Source organism: Hemiscyllium ocellatum, chromosome 24 (assembly GCF_020745735.1).
Source record: "Hemiscyllium ocellatum isolate sHemOce1 chromosome 24, sHemOce1.pat.X.cur, whole genome shotgun sequence".
Taxonomy (NCBI): domain Eukaryota; kingdom Metazoa; phylum Chordata; class Chondrichthyes; order Orectolobiformes; family Hemiscylliidae; genus Hemiscyllium; species Hemiscyllium ocellatum.
This window is the reverse complement of record NC_083424.1, coordinates 49,765,538-49,787,203: the sequence shown is the minus strand read 5'-3', so window position 1 is coordinate 49,787,203 and position 21,666 is coordinate 49,765,538. Positions and strand designations below refer to the sequence as shown.

General features: G+C 42.6%; 1 protein-coding gene across 1 annotated transcript; it reads left to right on the top strand.

Moving 5' to 3' along the window:
* The first annotated feature begins 17,652 nt into the window (after positions 1-17,652).
* On the top strand, positions 17,653-21,159 carry LOC132827247 (immunoglobulin lambda-1 light chain-like). Its single transcript, XM_060843871.1, has 3 exons — positions 17,653-17,701; positions 17,849-18,196; positions 20,837-21,159. Exons 1-3 carry the CDS (start codon positions 17,653-17,655, stop codon positions 21,157-21,159), a joined length of 720 nt encoding a protein of 239 aa, XP_060699854.1.
* Positions 21,160-21,666: the final 507 nt, after the last annotated feature.

Sequence of the window (21,666 nt, the reverse complement as noted above, 5' to 3'; positions counted from 1 at the left end):
GGTGCGCGGTGAGCAAGATTTGTAGATAACGATTTTCCCGTGCATATGTTGCCCTTGTCCTGCTGTCGAAAGAGGTTGGTGAATTTCTCTAGTATTTTGTAGATAGCGCGCACGGGTGCTACTGAGAGTCCCTGTTAGTGGAAGTCAGTGTTTGCAGATGTAAGGACAATCAAACAGGCTGCTTCGTTCTGAGTGGTATCACGCTTCTTAAATGTTACATGTATCATTGCACATCGCCTGTCCTTACAGCTAAAACAACTCCCTCAGAGGCTGTCCAGCCTCTTGTTTTCCATGGTAGTTCATCAGCCTTATATTCCAGAGACCTCCCCAATCTGGCAAATTGTCATCACAGTCTGGGTATGATGGAATAATGTAATGAAGACCCTTCCACACTCCTCAGGTGTAGTACATGACATCTCAGTCCGAGATTGTTTCATTGAATCTTATGATAATTCCAACAGGCCACACTGTTTATGTTAATCACAGAAACTGGCGGCTCCTCTCATTTACATAGGATGCACCATCATAACCATCCCATCGTGGGTTCGTGCTGTTTTCCTTCAGGCTCTTAACCAGACATTTCATTTTTAAAAGCTCATACTTTGTTTACAATCTATAATTCTGAATCAAATAGCAACTGACAGCCCTATGCAAGACGTTAACTACCTTTGTTGTGTCTTAATTCACTATCTTTAACTGATGTGATTTTCTTTTCCTTTTCATTGACTATTTGAATCAATCCGACCAGTCCAGATCCACCATTTCGGACTAACCCTTTGGTTGAATGATTTTCATGAGTGTAAGTTTGTCAGTAATTGGCATTCAAAAAAATGTCTTATGGTCAAAGCAACTTCTCCTGCCATTTTGTGTACTGCACAGATTATTTAGTAGATATTCATTAGTTATAGCAATCTAATTGACCAGTTGCCAATGTCAGATGGTCCTGGATCCACATTGTCCCTGCTCCACCTAATGCTGATGTATTCTTGTTTATGGTAGAGGGCTTATTCATGAAGAGAAAAAAATATTTGCACAACCTTTCTCCACAATGTTTTCAAGATCTAATCACCCAGTTCTGCTGTCTGCCGAGTATTGTGAGTGACAACTCACATATACCTTGAGAGCATTTGCAAACAAATTGTAAACTTCTTCCAGGTTAAATGTGATCCCTGCTTGCTATCCTTTCAAACCAGTATTTCCTCATCCAGGCAAGAGTTTTTGTAAAAAGAAAATCATTCATGGGACGTGGGCATAGCTGTCTGGCCAGCATTTATTGCTCATCTCTCATTTTCTCTTGAGAGGTGGTGAGCTGCCTTCATGAACCATTGTGGTCTATGTGCTGTGATTTGACCCTGTCTTGGGTGGTTGTGGTGTGGTGAGTGGATTCCAGGATTTTGACCTGACGACAGTGAAAGAACAGTGATATTTTTCCAAGTTAGAATTGTGATTAGCTTGGAGGGGAACTTGCAGGTCGTGGTGTTCCCTTATATGTACTGCCCTTGTCCTTTTTAAAAGGAAGTAGTCCTGTGTTTGGAAGGTGCTGTGAAAGTGCTTTTGTTGGGTTTCTATAGTGCATCTTATCGATAATACACACTTTTGCTACTGAGATTTGGTGGTGGAGGGAATGAATGCTTTTGAATTTGGTGCCAGTTAAGAAGGCTGCTTTGTTCTGGATGGTTTCCAGTTTCTTCAGTGTTATTAGAGCTGCATCCATCCAGGCATGTGGTGACTATTCCGTCACACTCCCGACTTGTGAATTGTAATTGATAAACAGATTTTGAGGAGTCAGGGGATAAGTACTCGCTATATGTTTTCCTAGCCTCTGACCAGATCTTGTTGCATTTGAACATGGATTGCTTCAGTATCTGAAAAGTTGTAAATGGTTCTGAACATGGTGCAATGATCAGCAATCATGCTCACTTCTGACCTTATGATGGAGGGAAGATCACTGAAAGCAGCTGACGATGGTTCCACCGAGAACATTACCACGAGGATTTCCTAGAGGGATGCCCTGGAGCTGAGATAACTGACCTCGATGCTAGCAAAGTTTGGTGTTTCAACACAGCAGTGTTTGCGCTATGTTCCTATGGCGGGCAGATCTTGAGGATGCAATAGTGGACAATGTGTGTATGATGTTGGAGTTTGGCTCAGAACAATATAGAATGTTGTTCATCATTACATCATAGCTTCCTTTGAGATTGTCTGCATTCTAAGACTGAATTGCTCTACATTGGTCATCTGAATATGCTACTTGCCTTTATAAAGCCTGTAGTTAATTTTCTTGCCTATGCTGTCTTCAAATGAGATTACCTTTTCTAAGCAGATAAGTTGTTTGATGGCATTCAGCTGCGTTCCCAGATGCTTGGTGGTTTATATTTGTCTTGGAAAGCAGGCTAATGAATTGGTTTGTTTTTTTGCCAAACTGATGTGTAATCTAAAGAGCTGTGTCCCCTCTGAAAAAAGTTATATGTTGCAAGACTGACTGTCTATAGGTCAGGATAGTGCAATCAATATTGAAGAGAATTTTACTGTGTGACGATGCTGCTCCTTTAACAAGGGTATGCTGAACTTAGTTTTCTTTTTTTAGAGAGGTCATAAAAGAGAACCGACTCGGAAAAGTCTGTGGTTGAATGGTTTCAAGGTCAATTTGATCATAGCTAAGAGACACTGCTTCAGGCAGAAAGCTTTCATGTTCTAAAAAAACAACTTGTACAATGAAAGGGGAGAGGCCAGTCCTCGCAGCTCAGTTAACTCTGGCTTGGTTTAGCTTTTTAACAATAGTGTGAAAAAAGCTGCTGGACTCGAAGTTGCAGGTCCAGACTAGTACTCTCTGACTTCTCTCGTGTAAGAGACTGTACTTGATTTTACGTTTTGTGCCAAGAGGTGTCTTTTATGTATTCTTGAAAGTAATTGGAACAGCATCATTAAATTGGGATAATTTTATGCCACACTCGGTTCAAAGCCTTGATATCAATGACTGTCACTCTCACGTCACCTCTGCATTTCAGTTCTTCTGTCCATGATTGAACCTATAGTGTAATGAGGTCAGAAGCTGAATGGCCCTGGCAGAAGCTAAAATGGGCATCACTGAGCAGGTTACTGTTCAGCAGGTACTGCTTGATAACACCATGATGACACCTTTCATTACTTTACTGATGATATAGAATAGACTGAGAGGGCGTATTTGGCCGGGATAGATCTGTCCTGCGTTTTATGTACAAGACACATTTGGGCAATTTTCTGCATTGTCGAGTATATGTCAGTGTTGTGACTCTACTATCAAAGTTTCGAGAGGGAGGTGGCAAGCTCTGGAATATGAGTCTTCAGTACTATTGCGAGAATGTTATCTGGGCCAGGGGCTTTATCAGCATCCAGTGTCTCCAACGGTTTATTGATATCACCTGGAGTGATTCAAATTGGCTGAAGTCTGGTAACTGCCATGCTGGGGACCACTGTCTAAAGATTGGTGCAAAACCTCAGCCTTATCTTTCGCACTTCTATGCTGGGCTCTTCCATCATTGACATGGGGATATTTGTGGAGCCTCCTCCTGCTCCCCAGTGAGTTGTTTAATTGTCTGCCATCTTTCTCGACTAGATGTGGGAGGACTGCGGAACTTAGATGTGATCTGTTGATTTGGGACCGCTTATCTCTTTCTATCACTTGCTGCTTATGCTGTTTGGCATGCAAACAGTCCTGTTGCTGGCTTCACCAGTTTGGCACATTATGCCTAGTGCTGCTCCTGGTATGCCCTCCTGCAATCTCCATCGAACTAGGGTTGTTCCTTTAGATTAGTGGGTGATACGTCAGGACATGAGGTTACAGATTGTGCTGGAGTATAGTTCTGCTGCTGTTGATGGCCCACAGAGCCTCATGGATGCCCGGTACTGAGTTAGTACATATGCCACGGTCTGGTTCATTTGATAGAGTTCAAAGTTTGTGAGAGGATTTGTAGCTCGGGTGCTGTTGTTGTGGTTCTGTTCTTCGAGCTGGGAATTTGTGTTGCAGACGTTTCGTTCCCTGTCTAGGTGACATCCTCAGTGCTTGGGAGCCTCCTGTGAAGCGCTTCTGTGTTGTTTCCTCCGGCATTTATAGTGGTATGTCTCTGCCGCTTCCGGTTGTCAGTTCCAGCAGTCCGCTGCAGTGGCCGGTATGTTGGGTCCAAGTCGAAGTGTTTGTTGATAGAATCTGTGGATGAGTGCCATGCCTCTAGGAATTCCTTGGCTGTTCTCTCTATGGCTTGTGCTATAATAGTAGTGTTGTTCCAGTCAAACTCATGTTTCTTGTCATCTGCATATGTGGCTGCTCAGGATAGCTGGTCGTGTCGTTTCGTGGCTAGTTGGTGTTCATGGATATGGCTCCTTAGTTGTCTTCCTGTCTGTCCTATGTAGTGCTTTGTGCAGTCCTTGCACGGGATTTTGTATACTACGTTGGTTTTGTTCATGCTAGGCATCAGGTCTTTTGTCCTGGTGAGTTGTTGTCTGAAAGTGGCTGTGGGTTTGTGTTGTTATGAGTCCTAGTGGTCGTAGTAGTCTGACTGTCAGTTCAGAAATGTTCTTGACGTATGTAACGTGGCTAGTACAGTGGGTTGTGGCATGTCCTCATTCCGTTGTCTTTCCCTTATGCATCTGTTGATGAAATTGTGGGGGTATCCGTTTTTGGCAAATACATTGTAGAGGTGTTCTTCCTTCTTTTGCAGCTCTGGTGTACTGCAGTGTGTTGTGGCCTCTTTCAACAGTGTCTTGATGCAATTTCTTTTGTGTGTGTTGGGGTGGTTGCTTTCGTAGTTCAGGACTTGGTCTGTGTGTGTGACTTTCCTGTATACCTTTGTGATGAATTCTCTGTTCAGTGTTCTCTGTACCATCACGTCTAGGAATGGGAGTTGGTTGTCCTTTTCTTCCTCTCTCGTGAACCTGATTCCTGCGAGTGTGGCGTTGATGATCCGGTGTGTATTTCTGTATTTGTAATGATTACAAAGGTGTCATTCACATATCTGACCCAGAGTTTGGGTTGAATTTGCAGTAAGACTATTTGTTCTAGTCTTTGCATTACCGCTTCTGCTATGAGTCCAGAGATGGGTGAGCCCATGGGTGTGCCGTTGATTTGTTCATATATTTGGTTGTTGAATGTGAAGTGTGTTGTGAGGCACAGGTCCAGTAGTTTGAGTATGCAGTCTTTATTGATAGATTCCCCGTCTTGTTGTCTGTTCTGTATGTGCAGCAGGTTGGCTATTGTTTCCCTGGCTAGGGTTTTGTCGATAGAGGTGAACAGTGCCATTACATCGAATGAGACCATAGTTGTTTATGTGTATATTTCTGATGATGTCCAAGAATTCCTTGTTGACTGTATAGAATGTGTGGATCCGCTGATCAGGTGTTTCAGTTTCTATTATAGTTCTTTAGCCAGTTTGTGTGATGGTGCCACACAACACGATGAGGTTATGCCAAATGAGACCTGGGGCTTTATCTCCACAACTGTGAGATTGGTAAGGAAGAGTCAGGTATGCTTTTCCCTCTTGTTGGTTCTCTCACCACCTGCCACAGACCCATCTGGCATTTACATCCTTTTGGACCTGACCAACTCGATCTGCAGAACAGCTGCCGAGCCAAAGTTGGTGGTCGACATAGATATGCCCCACCTACAGTACATTTTGTGCTCTTGCCATCCTCAGTGCTACCTCTAAATATTCTTCAACTTTGAGGAGTACCGATTCATCAGCTGAGGAAATATGGGACATTGTAATTAACAGGAGGTTTTTTTTATCCATGTTTAACTTGAAGCCATGAGGATCCTCGGGGTGCAGAGTCAATGTAGAGGCCTCACAGCGCAGCTCCCTCCCGAATGCATACCACTTGTCCTGCCACCTCTGCTGGTCAGTCCTGCTGATGGGGCAGGGCATATCCAGGGATGGTGATGGTAGTGTCTGGGAAGTTGCATCTAAATGAGTATGGCAATGGCAGGCTGTTACGTGACCATTCTGTGAGACAACTCTCCCAATTTTGGCACTGGCCAGCAGATGTCAGTAAGGAGACCATTGCAGGGTCAACAGGGTTGTTTCTATTGCTTAGGTGGAATCCAGGTGATCCACCCAGTTCTTTTTTGAGACTATGTAGAGATTAGTATAATTGAATGGCTTACTAAGCCATTTCAGAGGGAAATTAAACAGCAACCACATTGCTGTGGTCTGGAGACAGGTGAAGATAGCAGTTTTTCTTCCTTGAAGGATATTCATGAAACAGATGGGGTTTTCAGAAATTATGGCTATCAATAGGGTGATATTAAAAAAAAGAGTCCAAGCACTACTCTCCTGGCTTCCATAGAGGAAGGAGAAGAATGATTGAACAATTCATTTATCCACTCCTTCCCTTTCTCCAGTTTGATGAGAGGTACGATATAGGGAAGCACGAAGGATCCGATGACCTTGATGTGCATGCATGCCAGTTCCTTAAGGTGCCAGGACAGGTGAACAAAGTGGTTAAGAAGGCACATGGAATATTTGCCTTTATTAGTTAAGACTTTGAGTTTAAGAGCAGCAATGTTATGCTGGCACTGTATAGAATATTAGGGTATTGTGTGCATTGTGGAATCCTTGTTGCAGGCCAGATATGATAAACCTGGAGAAGGTGCAGAGATTTACCAGGATTATGACTGTGCTGGAGAATTTCAGTTATGAAGACAGATTGGACAGTGCAGGATTATTATGTATTAAGCAGGATAGATTGCGAAAGCACATAGTTGAGTTGCTTGAAATGTTGAGGAGTTTTGTGAAAAATCTCCATATTGACGTGCATCTTTGGGAATTGGCAACAGTAAGTACAGAAAGGCATTAATTGTGTGTTGGTAGAATCTCCTAGATTTTTAAGTTTCTGAGGATTTGATGGTAAAAAAAAACACTGATATTTAAGAAAAGTGGAAGAAAGAAATAAGGAATTCCAGGCCTGTGAACCTAACTTCAGAAATGATATCATTAGGATCTCAAGAACGTCGGGATGATGGGCAGCTTTGATGCTTGGGCAAGGACATGAGAGAGAGAAAGTACTGTGACTAAATGTGCTGTTATTAACATTGATGAGAAAAGTGATGGTAAAAATTTGGGATCTTCCTATTCAGAGAGCCGTGAGTGTCTTTATAAATGAATGACAGTACGTTTACTTGCAGGCACAACAATCAGTTGGGAAGGCACGTGGTATGTTAGCATTTATTGGCAAGAAATTTGAGTTTTAGACCAAAGAGGTTTTGCCACACTTATCAAAGACACTATTGATGCCACAGCTGGAGAACTGTGTGCATACTGTGCCTCCATACTTAAAGAAGCCCATGTTTTCTCCAGAGAGGGCCGATCAAATTTCACTAGACTCACTCTTTGAACAGATTCTGACTATATTCAGTGCAGTTTATAGGACTAAAAGATATTTTCATTGCAACATATAAATTGTTAATGCTCACGAAATGCTTCACATGACAAAGGAATCGGGGTTCACAATCTTGAAAATGGTGTCCTCGGAGAGCTTTCAAGGGAGACGTTCGGTCATTGCTTAACCTGAAGGCTACGACGCAAGAAGGGGTGAAGAAGGGAGCTTCATGGAATCGCCATTCGATGTAGGAACTGAAACATTGCTATTAATGCCAGGCTGCATGGCAAACCATTTACTAGTCAAACGAACTTACCAAATCCCTTTGGGTGCCCAACGGTGTTCTGTTGTGGACAGGTTTTATTTAATATCTTTGTGATTTGGAGCACGAAAATAACATTGCAATTGAACGCCAAATGCCAGCTTCCAAAGCCAAACAGAGCAATCAAATGCATGATTTAAATGTATTTTATGACTGCGTAATTGTTTAGCAGATGAAATGCAATATTGGTAAATTTAAAGTCGGATAAAGAATCGAGTAACGGGCTACCAATTACTAACCAATAAAAGTAGTGCAGAGAATGAACGGCCATCTATTCGACAATAAATGGATTTGCTGCTCGTAAACGCAAATGAGAACTTACTATGCATTAGTGGAAAAATATTGGGCAAGAAATAATGCGATACTCTTACCATCTGAAAAATCATCGGTAAAGCCGTGCTTAGAATATTGTACACAGTTCCGCTTGCCATGATCCAATTGTGACAAAATTAAACGAATGTGCCGATAATCGAGCTTCACTGTTTCAAAACCTGAGACAAAGGATTGAGTTAGGGTTAATCCTAATTTTAACCCTTCGAATCATTAAATTGAGCAATTTGCTGACTCACTTATTCACGACAAAAGCATTTCACATCTTACTTGCACGAGCAGAAACATTGTTTATAAGCAAACACTTATTGTTTGACAGATGACAGAGCAAAAATGTGTTGCTGGAAAAGCGCAGCAGGTCAGGCAGCATCCAAGGAGCAGGAGAATCGACGTTTCGGGCATGAGCCCTTCTTCAGGAATGAGGAAAGTGTGCCAAGCAGGCTAAGATAAAAAGTAGGGAGGAGGGACTTGCCTCCCTACCTTTTATCTTAACCTGCTTGGCACACTTTCCTTATTCCTGAAGAAGGGTTCATGCTCGAAACGTCGATTCTCCTGCTCCTTGGATGCTGCCTGACCTGCTGCGCTTTTCCAGCAACACATTTTCAGCTCTGATCTCCAGCATCTGAAGTCCTCACTTTCTCCTAGATGATAGAGCAACACAGGCTTCACAAGGAAGGCGGACAAAAGATCGCGGCTTGATGCAAATGTTATGTGTGAAAATACATCGTCAGGGAACACAAAATTCCGAACATCAAATTTTCACGTGGCAAAAATGTGCTAAGTTCTCTATCACAGATCTTTTGATTTTAGCAATGAGGCCAAGCTGTTGTCTGTACGGAGGTTGCGTTCAATTTGATCAGTTGTAGGCAGATTTGTTTTTCATGTTCGAATTGTTTTGTTTACTTTCTTTTATTGTCCACTGTGTTTTCTGCTTCTTCACTCTGGATAGTTCCTGCTGAACTGGTCCAACCAGCATGGAGCAAACTGCCGCTTAGCCAATCCAAGCAATGTCATCGGGTAGTTATATTCTTTTCCAGCAATGTGAAGCATTTTCTTATTTTAAATGGTTGAGCCAATGAGCTCCATCAGAGTTACCTAGCATTTTGGGTCTTTGCTTTCTCGATATTAAGCAATATTAGTCCATGTATATTCATGCTTCTTTTCTTGCCAACGCGATTGGCATGGATTTGAAAGTATTGAATCCTCCTCTTCCTCCGAAAAGTGTTATTTTATGTCTCACAAACACATGCCTCTGTTTTCTTTTCCCAATCTAGTCTTGGTGGGATGCTCTTCGCAAGGCGGGTACAAACTCAAAGAGCCAATTGGCCTCTTGTTGCATTCTAGGAATTCTGTAATTCTCTGACAATATCGCAGTGCCAAGACAATCCTGCCAATATGTTCAATGTGGCAGTGCCACTATGGCATTTTGACAAGGTTTGCATATGGATTTATATTCTGTTTTCTTCACACTCCTAATGAGGTGCCAGAGAGTCGAATGGTGTCTTCTGTACTGTACGATTCAATGATTCCATACTTAAAAGTTGAGAGTTTAAAGGTTCATGTGGATGGTACCTCATTTAATAAAATTGATCCGTCTTAACCATAATGCTAGCCTTATTATCAACTGTTCACCCAGCAGAGAGAATCATTCAATTTGTTTATGATTTAATAGCAGGAGCGATTCTCTGAAATGCAATAAAAAGCAAGATGTGCAGTCATCAAGATTTTAATTATCATTCTTTTTTTCTCTGGCGCAGAATACCTGTTGAGTGCTTTTTTGAATAAGCTGTAGCTTTCCATTGGGCGGACCAGGCACACGGCCCAGCCAGCACGGTTGTCAGACGGTCTTTTTAGAGGGGCAGGGTGAAAGTGTTTATGCGGAGTTTTCTTAAGAAGATCGGAAGTGAATCCAGATGTTTAAAACAGATCACTTCGTTAAATGGTCATCAGCACCCGAGTAGCAGGGAAACAGTGAGGTCTGCAGTTGCTGGAGATCTGAGTTGAGAGTGTATTGGCTGGAAATGCACAGCAGGACAGGCGGCATCCGAATAGCAGAAAAATCGACGTTTCGGGCCTGAACCCTTCATTAGGAATGAGGCGGGGAGCCTCGGGAATGGAGAGATAAATGGGAGGTGTTGGGTGGGGTGAAGGCAGCTGAGAGTGCAATAGGTGAATGGAGATGGGAGTGAAGGTGATGGATCGGAGGAGAGGGTGCAGCGGATAGGTGGAAAGGAAGATTGACAAGTGGGACAGTTTCACCTGCACTTCCACACGTCATTTATTGTGTCTGTTGCTCGCGATGCAGGCCCCTCTACGTTAGGGAGAGTGGACACCTTCGCGCAGAGCGTTTCAGAGAACATCCGCACCAATCAACTCCACCACCCCGTGGCCGAACATTTCAACTCCCCCTCCCACTCTGCCGGGTACATGCAGGTCCTCCATTGCCACTCTCTCACCACCCCACTCCTGGAGGAAGAAGCTCTTATTTTCCGCCTGATGACCCTTCAACCTCAGGATATCAATGTGGACTTCACCAGTTTCCTCACTCCCCCTCACCCCACCTTACCCCAGTTCCAATCTTCCAGCTCAGCTTTCATGACCTGTCCCACTCTCAGCTACCTTCTTCCCAACCGCCTTCCCTCATTCCCCCCCACCCAGAAGTTTCCAGCCACATTCCTGATGAAGTTCTCTGACCCGAAAGATCGTTTTTCCTGCTCCTCCGATGTTACCCGAGTAGCAACAATTGCCACTACCCCATTCTCAAAACCCAGCGCTGTCCAGTGGCGTTCAGATCTTTTGGAAACTGAAACGAAATACCAAGAAGATTCCGATTGGCTGGGGCTTATGGAGGGCTGAAATGGGATTTGTGGTCATGGAATTTCATTGAGGAATTGAGCGGCTCGTTCGTCCAAACCCGGGAACACCAACCTGATTTCAGATCACTTCACCTCTAATCGGACCAGTGATTTCACCTGAAGCGTTACTGGAGATAGTCCCACATGATTCTATTATTGCCTGACCAACAGCGCTTTAACCAACAGCGCGCCCTTTGCTTGAGTGTATTCACACAGATGGGGATGCGAATTCCCAATGCAGAGATACTGAACCCACAACCCTCCACGGTTTTCCTACGTCTTAGAACGAAGTCCCATCTGCGTTTCGAGGATGAGGGGTGCAAGGGAAACATTCCTGATTTAGCACACCTGACAGGGCGAAGTGGCGATTTTGGGGTGTACCAACCAATGTTAAGATGTTTACTTGAACTTTTCAAAGCCTTTGACAAGGTTCTGCAGCACAGATCACATGGGATTCAGGGTGTGCTTGCTCATTCATACAAAGCTGGCTTTACATTAGGAAACAGAGAGTGAGAGTGCAGGGTTGGTTTTCGGGCTGTGGAGGCCTGTTACAAGTGGAGTTCTGCAGGGTTCGGTACTGGATCGACTCTCATTTGTCACTTATATGAATGAATTAAATCAGGACATAAAAGGCATGATTAGTAAGTTTGCGGATGATACCAACATTGGCAGTATAGTGGACCACGAAGAACGTTATCTATGATTACAAAGAGACCTTGATCAATTGGGCCAATGGGCTGAGGAGTGACAGATGGGTTTTATTTTGGATAAATGTGAGGTATTGTATTTTGGTAAAGCAAACAAGGGCAGGACTTCCAATTACAAGTAGGACCTTGGGTATTGTTGTAGTTTAGAGGGACCGGAGAGTCGGGAACATAATTGGTTGAAGTGTGCATCGTATGCAGACAGGATGGTTAAGAACGCGTTTCGGACGTTTGCCTTCATTCTTCAGAGCTTTGAATATGGGAGTAGAGACATCATGTGGAGGCTTGCACTACATTGGTGAGGCCGTTTCTGGCGTACTGTCTACTGTTCTGATTGCCCTGTTTTATGTATACTATCATTAAACTGGAGAGGGTTCAAAAGAGATTTACCAGAATGTTGTCAGGGATGGAGAGTTTGAGTTCCAGGAAGAGACTGGATAGGTTGGGACTTTTTCATTGGTATGTAGGAGGTTGACGGGTGACCTTATAGAAGTTTATAAAATCATGAGGGGCATAGAAAAGGTGAATGGCACGTGTCTTTGCTGATGGGTATATTTCAAAGTTGAGTAGATAAAGATTCAAAAAAGACACTCGAAATCACTGTTTTACACAAGAATGTCGTTCAAGTGTGGAATGAACTTCCAAAGAAGATGGTGTATGTGGGCACAATTACAAAATTTAAAAGAAAAATTACAAAATTTATTTATGCAAATAAATATGTAATGGTTTGGGGCATATGAGTCGAACGTAGTCAAGTGGGGCGAGTTTAGTTTGGAATTCCATTCAGCATGGACTGTTTCGGCTGAAAGGTCTGTTTCGGTGATGTATGACTCTATTAACAAGGAGGATGTCACGAGCTGAAAGAGGAAATTACGTATGAACAAGAAAATTAGCTATATATAATAATTATAAATGCACTCCTCTGAGCAGTCCACAGGGTCAATGGGCATATTAGCTGGTGACGGCAGTTATTCAGCAGCGACAGCTACTTAGTGTGTATAATGTAATGCTGTTGAAGGAACAGAAACGTGGGTTTTCCACAAAGGTGATATAGAACTGTTTTGAAGGAAGAAGCGTGGCATCATGAAATGGAGCAGCAGGGGGCGCACTCTATAAGTGAGGGCAGAGATGGCTGTGTAGTAATACTTGTGTTCACCTCAAATGTAGAAGGGAGAGTCTGTGATAATTGGAACCCTGTCACTCATCTCCATTACTCTCTCACACTGAGCAAGGTGTCAGTGAAGCTTATATCATAGGTTCATTAGAAGAGGGTGATATCTTTGCAAATTTGGTAGTACAAGTTTCATATTATTCACCAACACCAAGGACACGTCAGATGCATGTCTAGAAGTTAGACCGGCAGGTGCACACATTTTACGAATGAGGCAGTGATAACCTACTTGCAGAAAGTAGCAGATGCTTTGGGGAAAGCTTAATTTGTTCCAAAAAGTGTTAAATGTTTTGGGGCTAGAAACTGATCGCAGGTCTTTTCAACACTGATGTGATGCAGGTTGACTTGAATCAGAATGTTGCATCCAGCCGAGACAAACACAAGTGGTTGTGCCTGCTCTGCCATCCAGTTTAGAATGCGTTCATTTACTCGAGACAGTCGGTGAAGTGACCGCGCTGCAACTTAGTCCCGCAGCAACTCATCGCCGAATTATCTGCAGGGGCAGGTAATGGATACGAGAAAGATGCAAATAGACTTCAGGTCTTTACATCTCTCACATTGCTCACCCCGCCCTCATTGTGGTAACAGCCCTCAGGCATTGGCAGCAGAATGATTTCCCCATCTACCTTCTTTATTCATAGTTAATTGGGAGTTCAGATCATGCCTATTGGTTCTGTTCCACATAAATTGCAGTCATTGTTAATCGTGCCACAATTCTATTTTAACATGCAGTGGAATCGTAGGTAGTTAGGGTAATGGAGAAGGCGTTTGGTATGCTTTCCTTTCTTGGTCAGAGTATTGAGTACAGGAGTTGCGAGGTCATGTTGCGGCTGTACAGGACGTTGGTTAGGCCAACTTTGGAATATTGCGTGCAATTCTGGTCTCCTTTCCATCGGAAAGTTGTTTCATGTGAAACTCGAAAGGGTTCAGAAAAGATTTACAAGGACGTTGTCAAGTTTGGAGGATTTGAGCTACAGGCAGAGTTTGAATAGACTGGGGCTGTTTTCCCTGGAGCGTCGGAGGCTGAGAGGTGACCTCATAGAGGGTTATAATCTCATGAAGGGAATGGATAGGATAAATAGACAAAGTCTTTTCCCTGGGGTGGGGGAGTCCAGAACTAGAGGGCGAGAGGGGAAAGATATGAAAGAGACCTTAGGGGCAACTTTTTCACGCAGAGGGCGGTATGTTTATGGAATGAGCTGCAGGAGGAAGTGGTGGAGGGTAGTACAATTGCAACATTTAAAAGGCGTCTGGATGGGTTTCTGAATAGGAAGAGTTTGGACGGATATGGGCAAGGTCCTAGCAGGTGGGACTAGATTAGTTTTGGATAGCTGGTCGGCATTGACGAGTTGGATTCTGCATTAGTGGTGCTGGAAGAGCACAACAGTTCAGGCAGCATCCGAGGAGCAGTAAAATCGATGTTTCAGGCAAAAGCCCTTCACTACCGAAGGGTCTGTATCCGTGCTGTACATCTCTATAACTCTATGGTAAATGTTTAATATTTCAAAATATGACAAATCAGCATAACGTCTTTGCAAATGTTTTGTAGTGGTTTAATCTTCATTGTTTTTCAAAAAAGATTTTGATGACAAAATAAAGTCATTTGCTTACTTTGAACTGAGACTTTGATGTCTGATTTCTGGTTGAAAGTAACTAGACTTCGCGTTTTCAGTGTTTAGCAGCTCAAGGCCCTTCAGGATGTACCATGCTTCAATGGGACGGACTTTCATTCACCAGATCTCCAGAAAATATGGGTACAATATACTCAGCCTCATAGCATAGGCAGACCCTGGGTCTCCAGGAAGTTATCGCATGACCCTTCCTTGTAGCAGCTCCAATGCAAGGAAATCCTTCTTTAAATATGAAGCCCAAACTATGCGTTGTATCACCCGACAAGCTTCTCCCACACCCACAGTCTACTCTTATACAATTAGAGCGAGAATGACTTATTCTTTCTCTCCAAACCCGTTGCTTTGCAAACTGTTTGATGTAATTATTTCTGTATGCCCCATACTAGTACATTGAAAACTGCTGCTTTGTTTTGTATTCTGACAAGTGACTGTTTCATATTTGCCCATAGTTGAACTTATTTAGGATTCAGTCAACCCCTCTTTATGAATTTTCAGCCTTCACCTCCTCGCATTCTGCATTCACTTTTGGATTTGTATTATCATCAAACGTGGATGGGTTATTATTTTCAATCGAATTACGGCATAGATGGTTTTTATGAATCACTAAGGTCCCAATGTTGAATCAGGCCCAATCAATTTATTTACAATGTTCGCCCATTTAGGGAGGACAACGTTAAAAATCACACAACACCAGATTATAGTTCAACAAGTTTATTTGGTAGCATGAGTTTACGGAGCGCGGCTCATTCATCAGATAGCAACGCGCCGAAAGCTAGTGCTTCCAAATAAACTTGTTGGATATAGCCTGGCGTTGTGTGACTTTTAACTTTGTTCACTACAGGCCAACACCGGCTCCACCACAGCATATTTAGGTAGGGCCGCCGAGAGAAGGGCTGAAAAATTAACGGGAAACTTTAGGCCCTGCTGGATTTTTTTCAAACAAGAAAACGAAGCAGAAGAGTTTAATACTGTATCAGGCTCTTGTATTCATCGAGCCGATTGTTGCAAGGTTCGCTAGGGTAGTGAAAAACCGCCTCAGGTGTTTGGGCAACTTTGAAAATGTCCTCAAGCATCCCCTTGGGCGCGGAGCTAAGGTCGTTGTAATGTGCTGCACCAGTTTTACTTGGGTTATAACATCAGATCTTGATGATAAAGGAAGGATTAACAGAGGTATGAGATCATCCTGCTGTGAGCATTTGGCCGAAGGTTAAGTGACGCTAGTCTGGGAGGGAAAGAAATCAAAGCTCCAATTTTAACGTGGTAGTTTACCTTGTGAATATCCCATATAAATCACGATTCGAAATATCAGAAAATGTTTTATAGAAGAAATTGTGTCATACAATCAAGTGAAAGTCCTTCCAATGAATACAAACGACTATAAAGAATGCTGTTTTCTAACATTTCACCCAGGTTCACAAAACTGCGTGCAAAAACAGCATTTTACTTGTTACATTATTTTCTTTCAGAACGGAGCGGCTTTATACGTTTCTACAACTATTTACAACAATATACCTTGAATCAAACATGAAGTGATAAGACTGAAAAATACTCCAATCTAATTTAACCTTCGGAATAAAAACAGGAAAATGCTGCAAACACTCAACAGGCCTTGCAGATTCCTGTGGAAAGAAAGAGGCTACCTCTTCCTGGTGCGGTATTTCATGAGTAACTGAAGAAAATTCACAGATTTTTGGCAAACTTCCACAGTGAAGTTGAATAAAGCTTTACACCCCAACTTCAGAAACCTTCAGATTTTGGCGGTAACAGATGTTAAACTCAGCAAAAGGGAGGCAACAGTAATAATCGCATGCTTTGGTGAAGAAGAGATTATGTGAATGTAATTGCATCCTCATTCACAGGCTCCTTTTGACCCACAGACCGCGAATCCTCTATCTGCTGTGTTACTGTCCTATTGCCTATTAGCCTACCAATCCAAAGGTTCGTTCTGACCATCCTGGCTGTGTGAGACATTATTGGGATTTCATTAATAATTCAACCTGCACGAAAATCGCGTGAGTTGCATAAAACATCGGACCCTGGGTTTTTCAATTATATTGGAATTTGGCGCCTGCTCTCTAACCCCATTTTCACCTATTCGTCCAATTTATTTTCACAACTTGCCTTGGTATCGTGACTGACCAATGGAGAATTTATGGAACATAGAGACAGGAGTAGACTGTTCAGGCCCTCGACCCTGTTCCGCAATTTAATGAGACATGGTTGATATGTGGGCCTGCGCCATATTCTTGACTGTAGCCTGTAGCCCTTAATACATTCGCTGAGCAACATTTATTGATCTCAGTGTTAAAATTAACATCAATGGATGCTTTCGACTCAACTAATCAATCTGTGAAACCTAACCACAATCTCAAAATTTCTTCAGTGAACAGTATCTGCAAGCAAGGTGTTAGAAAACGAAGGTATTATAAAATCAAAATGCAGAGAATGTTGAAATTCAGAGAATAAATTGAAAATTCTCGAGATACTAGTTCAGAAAGTATTTGTGTTTGAGTATAACTGTCCTTCCCAGTGACCATTTGTTCCGTTTATGGAGCCTGAGCCAACACTGAGCGGACTGGACCCCATCACTTTTCTCGGAGCACTGCGACATTTGGGTGTTGGGTAGATGTGTCAAAGAGGTGGTGCACACTGCAGGAGCTAAATTGCATCTTTTATATAAACACAGAATGCTGCAGATGCTGGAAATCATAAGAAAAAACAGATAGTACTGGAGAAGCACAGCAGGTCTGACAACACCTGTGGAGAAGAATAACGGAGATATCGTTTTACATTCTTCGGAACTGAAGAAGTCTCTGGACTAGAAACTTTAAATCTGCTTCTGACATCTGTTATTGTTGCTTGTTTCGAGGATTCAAATCCAATTTAGCAAGATAGAACGCACAGAACACACGTTGGGAGAGTGGTAAGGCTTTTAGCGAGTTGATTTTAGCTTCTATAGAAAGGTCCCGAAATGAAACGTGGATCTATTTGCTCGCTACACAATATTCCCTGCATTAAACAGGTATTTCTGTTTAATCTTGGAATTTCCGCAACCGCTGCATCTTGCTTTTCTATAACCTTTCTTGTATTTGATGTTCGCTGAAAGGGTTTTTAGCTTGTCTTTGGCTTTCAGAGACTGATTGGGTGAGATGAAAGTATTAATTTGCATAACAGCAGAGGGCAATACCTTCTTGGTGTCCGATCTTATTAAAAGAGTGAACCTTTCAGGTACTGAATACATCTGGTTAAACAGCACTCAGTACATCTCAGCCTGGTTAAACCTTTCACCATGTCTGATTGGGCACGTGTTACTGTTGTTTTCTGTTTCTGCGTTGCAGGTGGGTGTTCTCACATTTAGATTTACTGTGAAATCCATTTTGCGCAGATTGTTTGGGGTGATCTTTCCAATGTGTATATATATTCATTAGTTTCAGTAATTGATCAAAGTATTCAGCAGTAAGATTTTTGATACTTTTTCCCTCCAGTTTCGAGCGCAGAGATTACAGTAAACCAACCGCCTTCAAAATCGACTTCCCTCGGAGGGACCGTCCAGATTACTTGCACTCCGTCTGGTGCCTCCTTAGGAAGTGCCACCATTCATTGGTATCAACAGAAATCTGGAAATGCTCCTCGGTATCTGCTTAAACACTGGGCTGGTAGCAGCACGACCAGAGCCTCAGGGGTTCCAGACCGGTTTTCGGGCTTCGTTTCCGGCAACACAGGAATGTTAAGTATCAGTAACGTTGAATCTGGAGACGCCGCGGTCTATTACTGTGCCATGTGGAATAACAACATCTACTTCTTCGGCACAGGCACCAAGCTGAGTGTGGGCAGTGAGTAAAACCCCTCTTCCTGTAGAGTTCAAAACTTGATTCCGTTTAAGAGCAAAATACTATGAAGATCTACATTTTAATTTGCAACAGTTGTAACATTTTGCTCACAATACAATACAAATTGTTTCCAAACTAGCTGCCTATTAACTGGTTAAGAACTGAGTCCTGTAGCTTTATAAGGCTTTATGCTTAGGGTTTGTCCTGTATTGAGCGGCTTTACAGCGGCCAGGAGAACACTTGGCGCCATAGTCTCTGTGAGTGGACAGGAAAATATTTAAGAAACAAAAAAAGCCTAAATTGCTGGAGAAACTCCCAGCAGGTCTAGTAGCGTGTGAGGGAAGAAAGCAGAGTTGACGCTTTCAGTCCGATGACTCTTCATCAGAGCTGGACTGCATACGTTAACTTTGCTTTCTCTCCACAGATGATGCCAGACCTGCTAGGTTTCCCCAGGATTTTGTGTTTTTGTTTCAGATCTCCAGAATCCTTTATTATTTTTAGTGAAAAATTTAGAACACTTTATTTCTGTTCCGCCATTCTCGTCGGGAAACACGAGGAGTGGATCCTCGAGCTGTGATGAAGCCGAGTTGAATACTTTTGTATCCGGGCAATTTAGTAGTTTACTAAAAGTTGCAGTAACGATTTCCATAAGTTAATGATGCTGTGCAGCGCCAATTGATTGACGAAGCGAGAAAGGTCAACCCATATAAACTCCCACTTCAGAACACAAGGGGCAATGGAAAGTCAAAAATGGTAACTTTAGCTTTAAATAAAATAAAGAGCTGCGGATTATGGAATTGATAGCGATTGGGAACAGGTAGCCGTCAGCTTTTTGTGTTCTTAGCTCCCTTAACTTGCTTAGCGGCGACTACTGTTGTTGTGAAACTAGCGACTTTGAATTATAACGGAAGTTCAGTTCGAAAGTGTGGAATGCAGATGCTGCAGATAGGAGTCGCGAGTGTGGTTCTGGCACCAAACGTCGATTCTCCTGCTCCTCCGATGCTGCCTGACCGCCTGTGCTTTTGCAGCACCACACCCTCGACTTTTGTTGCGGGTTGGCTAATTGGCGGACTAAATGGAAAACGGTGAATTCTCAAAGCGGTCCACCAATAAGGCGAGACTACTTCTCTGAAGAAGCGTATACGAATTGCAATGGAATTCGCTGGCCTTAATTACAGTTAGCAATCAGGTGCACGGTCACATCCTTTTATTGTACTTGGATTATTGACATCGTCAGATGGTCCAGTGCAATTAGAATGTGCACTACAAATAGAGATTCCCTGTTATCTCGCCTGTTGGAGTCTGAACTCAGCTACTGGTGATTTCGATATCAGTGAGCAGAGAAGGCCGACTCCGAATCAAAATCTATGCAGCATTAGTGAAATTGTGAACATTTAATAGATTGAAATAATAGACATGGCTTCTCACAATATCTCTGCAATGTAATCCCTGCTCGAGGAGATCCAGGTATATAAACCTCATATTCAAGCAACAAGAGTGCGCATTGGTGAGATTTCAAACCTGGTGACAGAGTTAAACAACTGCTAACGGCAGCCTGTTTACACTTTTCTGTTGATACTTCTGCTGACGTTATGACTTCTTATGCACCCCATTCTTTCACAGCACGTTAACGCTGTGGAGGGGGTAGAGCTGGTGTAAAAGGGAGGGTTTACCTAGAGTTAAAAACAGCTGAAGCGAATTAACGGCTTCCAGTACAGGGTAGGGTATGCTTTGGAAGAGAACTTGCAGGTGGCGATATCCCCGTACACCTGCTTTCTTTATCCTCCCAGTTAGCAGAAATTTCGGATTTGTAAGGTATATTTGTCAGAGCCTTAGTGAGTTGCTGCATTGCATCGTGTACATGTTTAATCTGCTGGATAGTGTGCCAGTCAAATGGGCTGCTTTGTCTGGAATAAGAACGAGTTTAGAGAGGGCGGTGGAAAGTGCATTTGAATGACCGAATATCTTGGGGAATCAGGAAGTGCGTTATTCTACCACTGTCCTGCTCTTGTAGCCATTTTAAGTACATGGCTGGAATAGTTGATTCCGGGCAATGATAACCATCAAATATCGATAGCAGAGTTATAATGTGATGGAAATCAAGCAGAGATGAGAGTTGAGTATTAGTCAACTGTTTTACATTTGCAAAAGTTGATCGAACCACTTGTAATAAAACTGATTACAATTTCTTCACGTTAGCAAATCAAAACAACTTTAACATACGTTCTTTTTTCATATTATCCATACTATTTCTAAACGTAGAGGGCACGTTGGTATCTTATTGTAGAACCATGGCAGGTGTATAAAGTGTCATCAGTAGCTATGCCAAGATGCTCCTTTTATTCTTCAAGAGATGCCGTTACAAAATTAAACAGACGTATATTCTATGTAAACTTAGTCAGACCCATTGCAATACTCCAGCCTGCCAATAAAAATCAATATGATTTCGTCAGACTGAAACAATCCGATCTCTCATATTCAGTCCTTCTTGGATTAAATAGCACATTTAAATGCACGCAAAACGAAGTGAACTATTTATTACATTCCGTGATTGACATAATTTAAATTGTATTGTCTTGGAAGAAATCTACTGCTTAAAAAATCAGTCCCTTAAGTCATTTGAACCTAATTTATTTTAAACAGATCCGCGGGAACCATCAATCTCCCTGCTTCCGCCTTCATCGGTTCAAATCACAGAGAAGAACACGGCGACCCTGGTGTGTTTGGTGAGCGGTTTTATCCCGGGCGCTGTGGAGATTGAGTGGACGGTAGATGGCAGTGTCAAGGGGAACGGTGTGGAGACCAGTCGGATCCAGCAGGAGACGGACAATACATTTAGTGTGAGCAGCTATCTGACCCTGTCAGCCTCAGAGTGGAACTCACACGAGCGTTACTCCTGTGGGGTTAAACATGAGACTCGGGCAACTCCGTTTCAGACAAGTATCTCGAGATCGAGCTGTATGTGATTTCGGAACCTGCACTTGTCTCAATTGAGAAAGCTTGTTTATTCCTGTTCATTCCTCCCATGTAACAATACGGTAGAAATTATTTGTATTCCCGTCAATTTTTTCGAAGGCTCATCGCGCTGGAAACTTCCGTTTGTAAAAGCAACTAGTTTTTACAAACAATCCGCGTTAACTGAAATGCCAATGATTATTAGCCTGCATCTATACGTCTGAATGAAAGACAGGAACAATGTGATTGTGTCTTAAGTATTGAAGCATAATGAATCTATCCCAACACAGCAGTTCAATAAAACAATTGATCGAACGTTGAATTCATTTCAGCGTCTTTTATTTCTGTCTAAATGGGTCAAATCTATTTGATTTCAGTACTTTAACACTCCAGGAAGTAAATGGTCCAAAAGAGTACTTGTCATTTCGTGTGTGTGTGTGTGTGTGTGTGTGTGTGTGTGGCTGTGTGTTTGTCTGTGTGCGAGAGAGATTTCATGTCTAAGACTGATGGCGATTGTG

Coding starts and splice junctions, on each gene's coding strand:
- LOC132827247 (XM_060843871.1), top strand. CDS start 17,653: ATGTCTGATTGGGCACGTGTTACTGTTGTTTTCTGTTTCTGCGTTGCA. Junction 17,702..17,848: donor TTTCTGTTTCTGCGTTGCAG/GTGGGTGTTCTC, acceptor TTTTCCCTCCAG/TTTCGAGCGCAGAGATTACA. Junction 18,197..20,836: donor CACCAAGCTGAGTGTGGGCA/GTGAGTAAAACC, acceptor TATTTTAAACAG/ATCCGCGGGAACCATCAATC.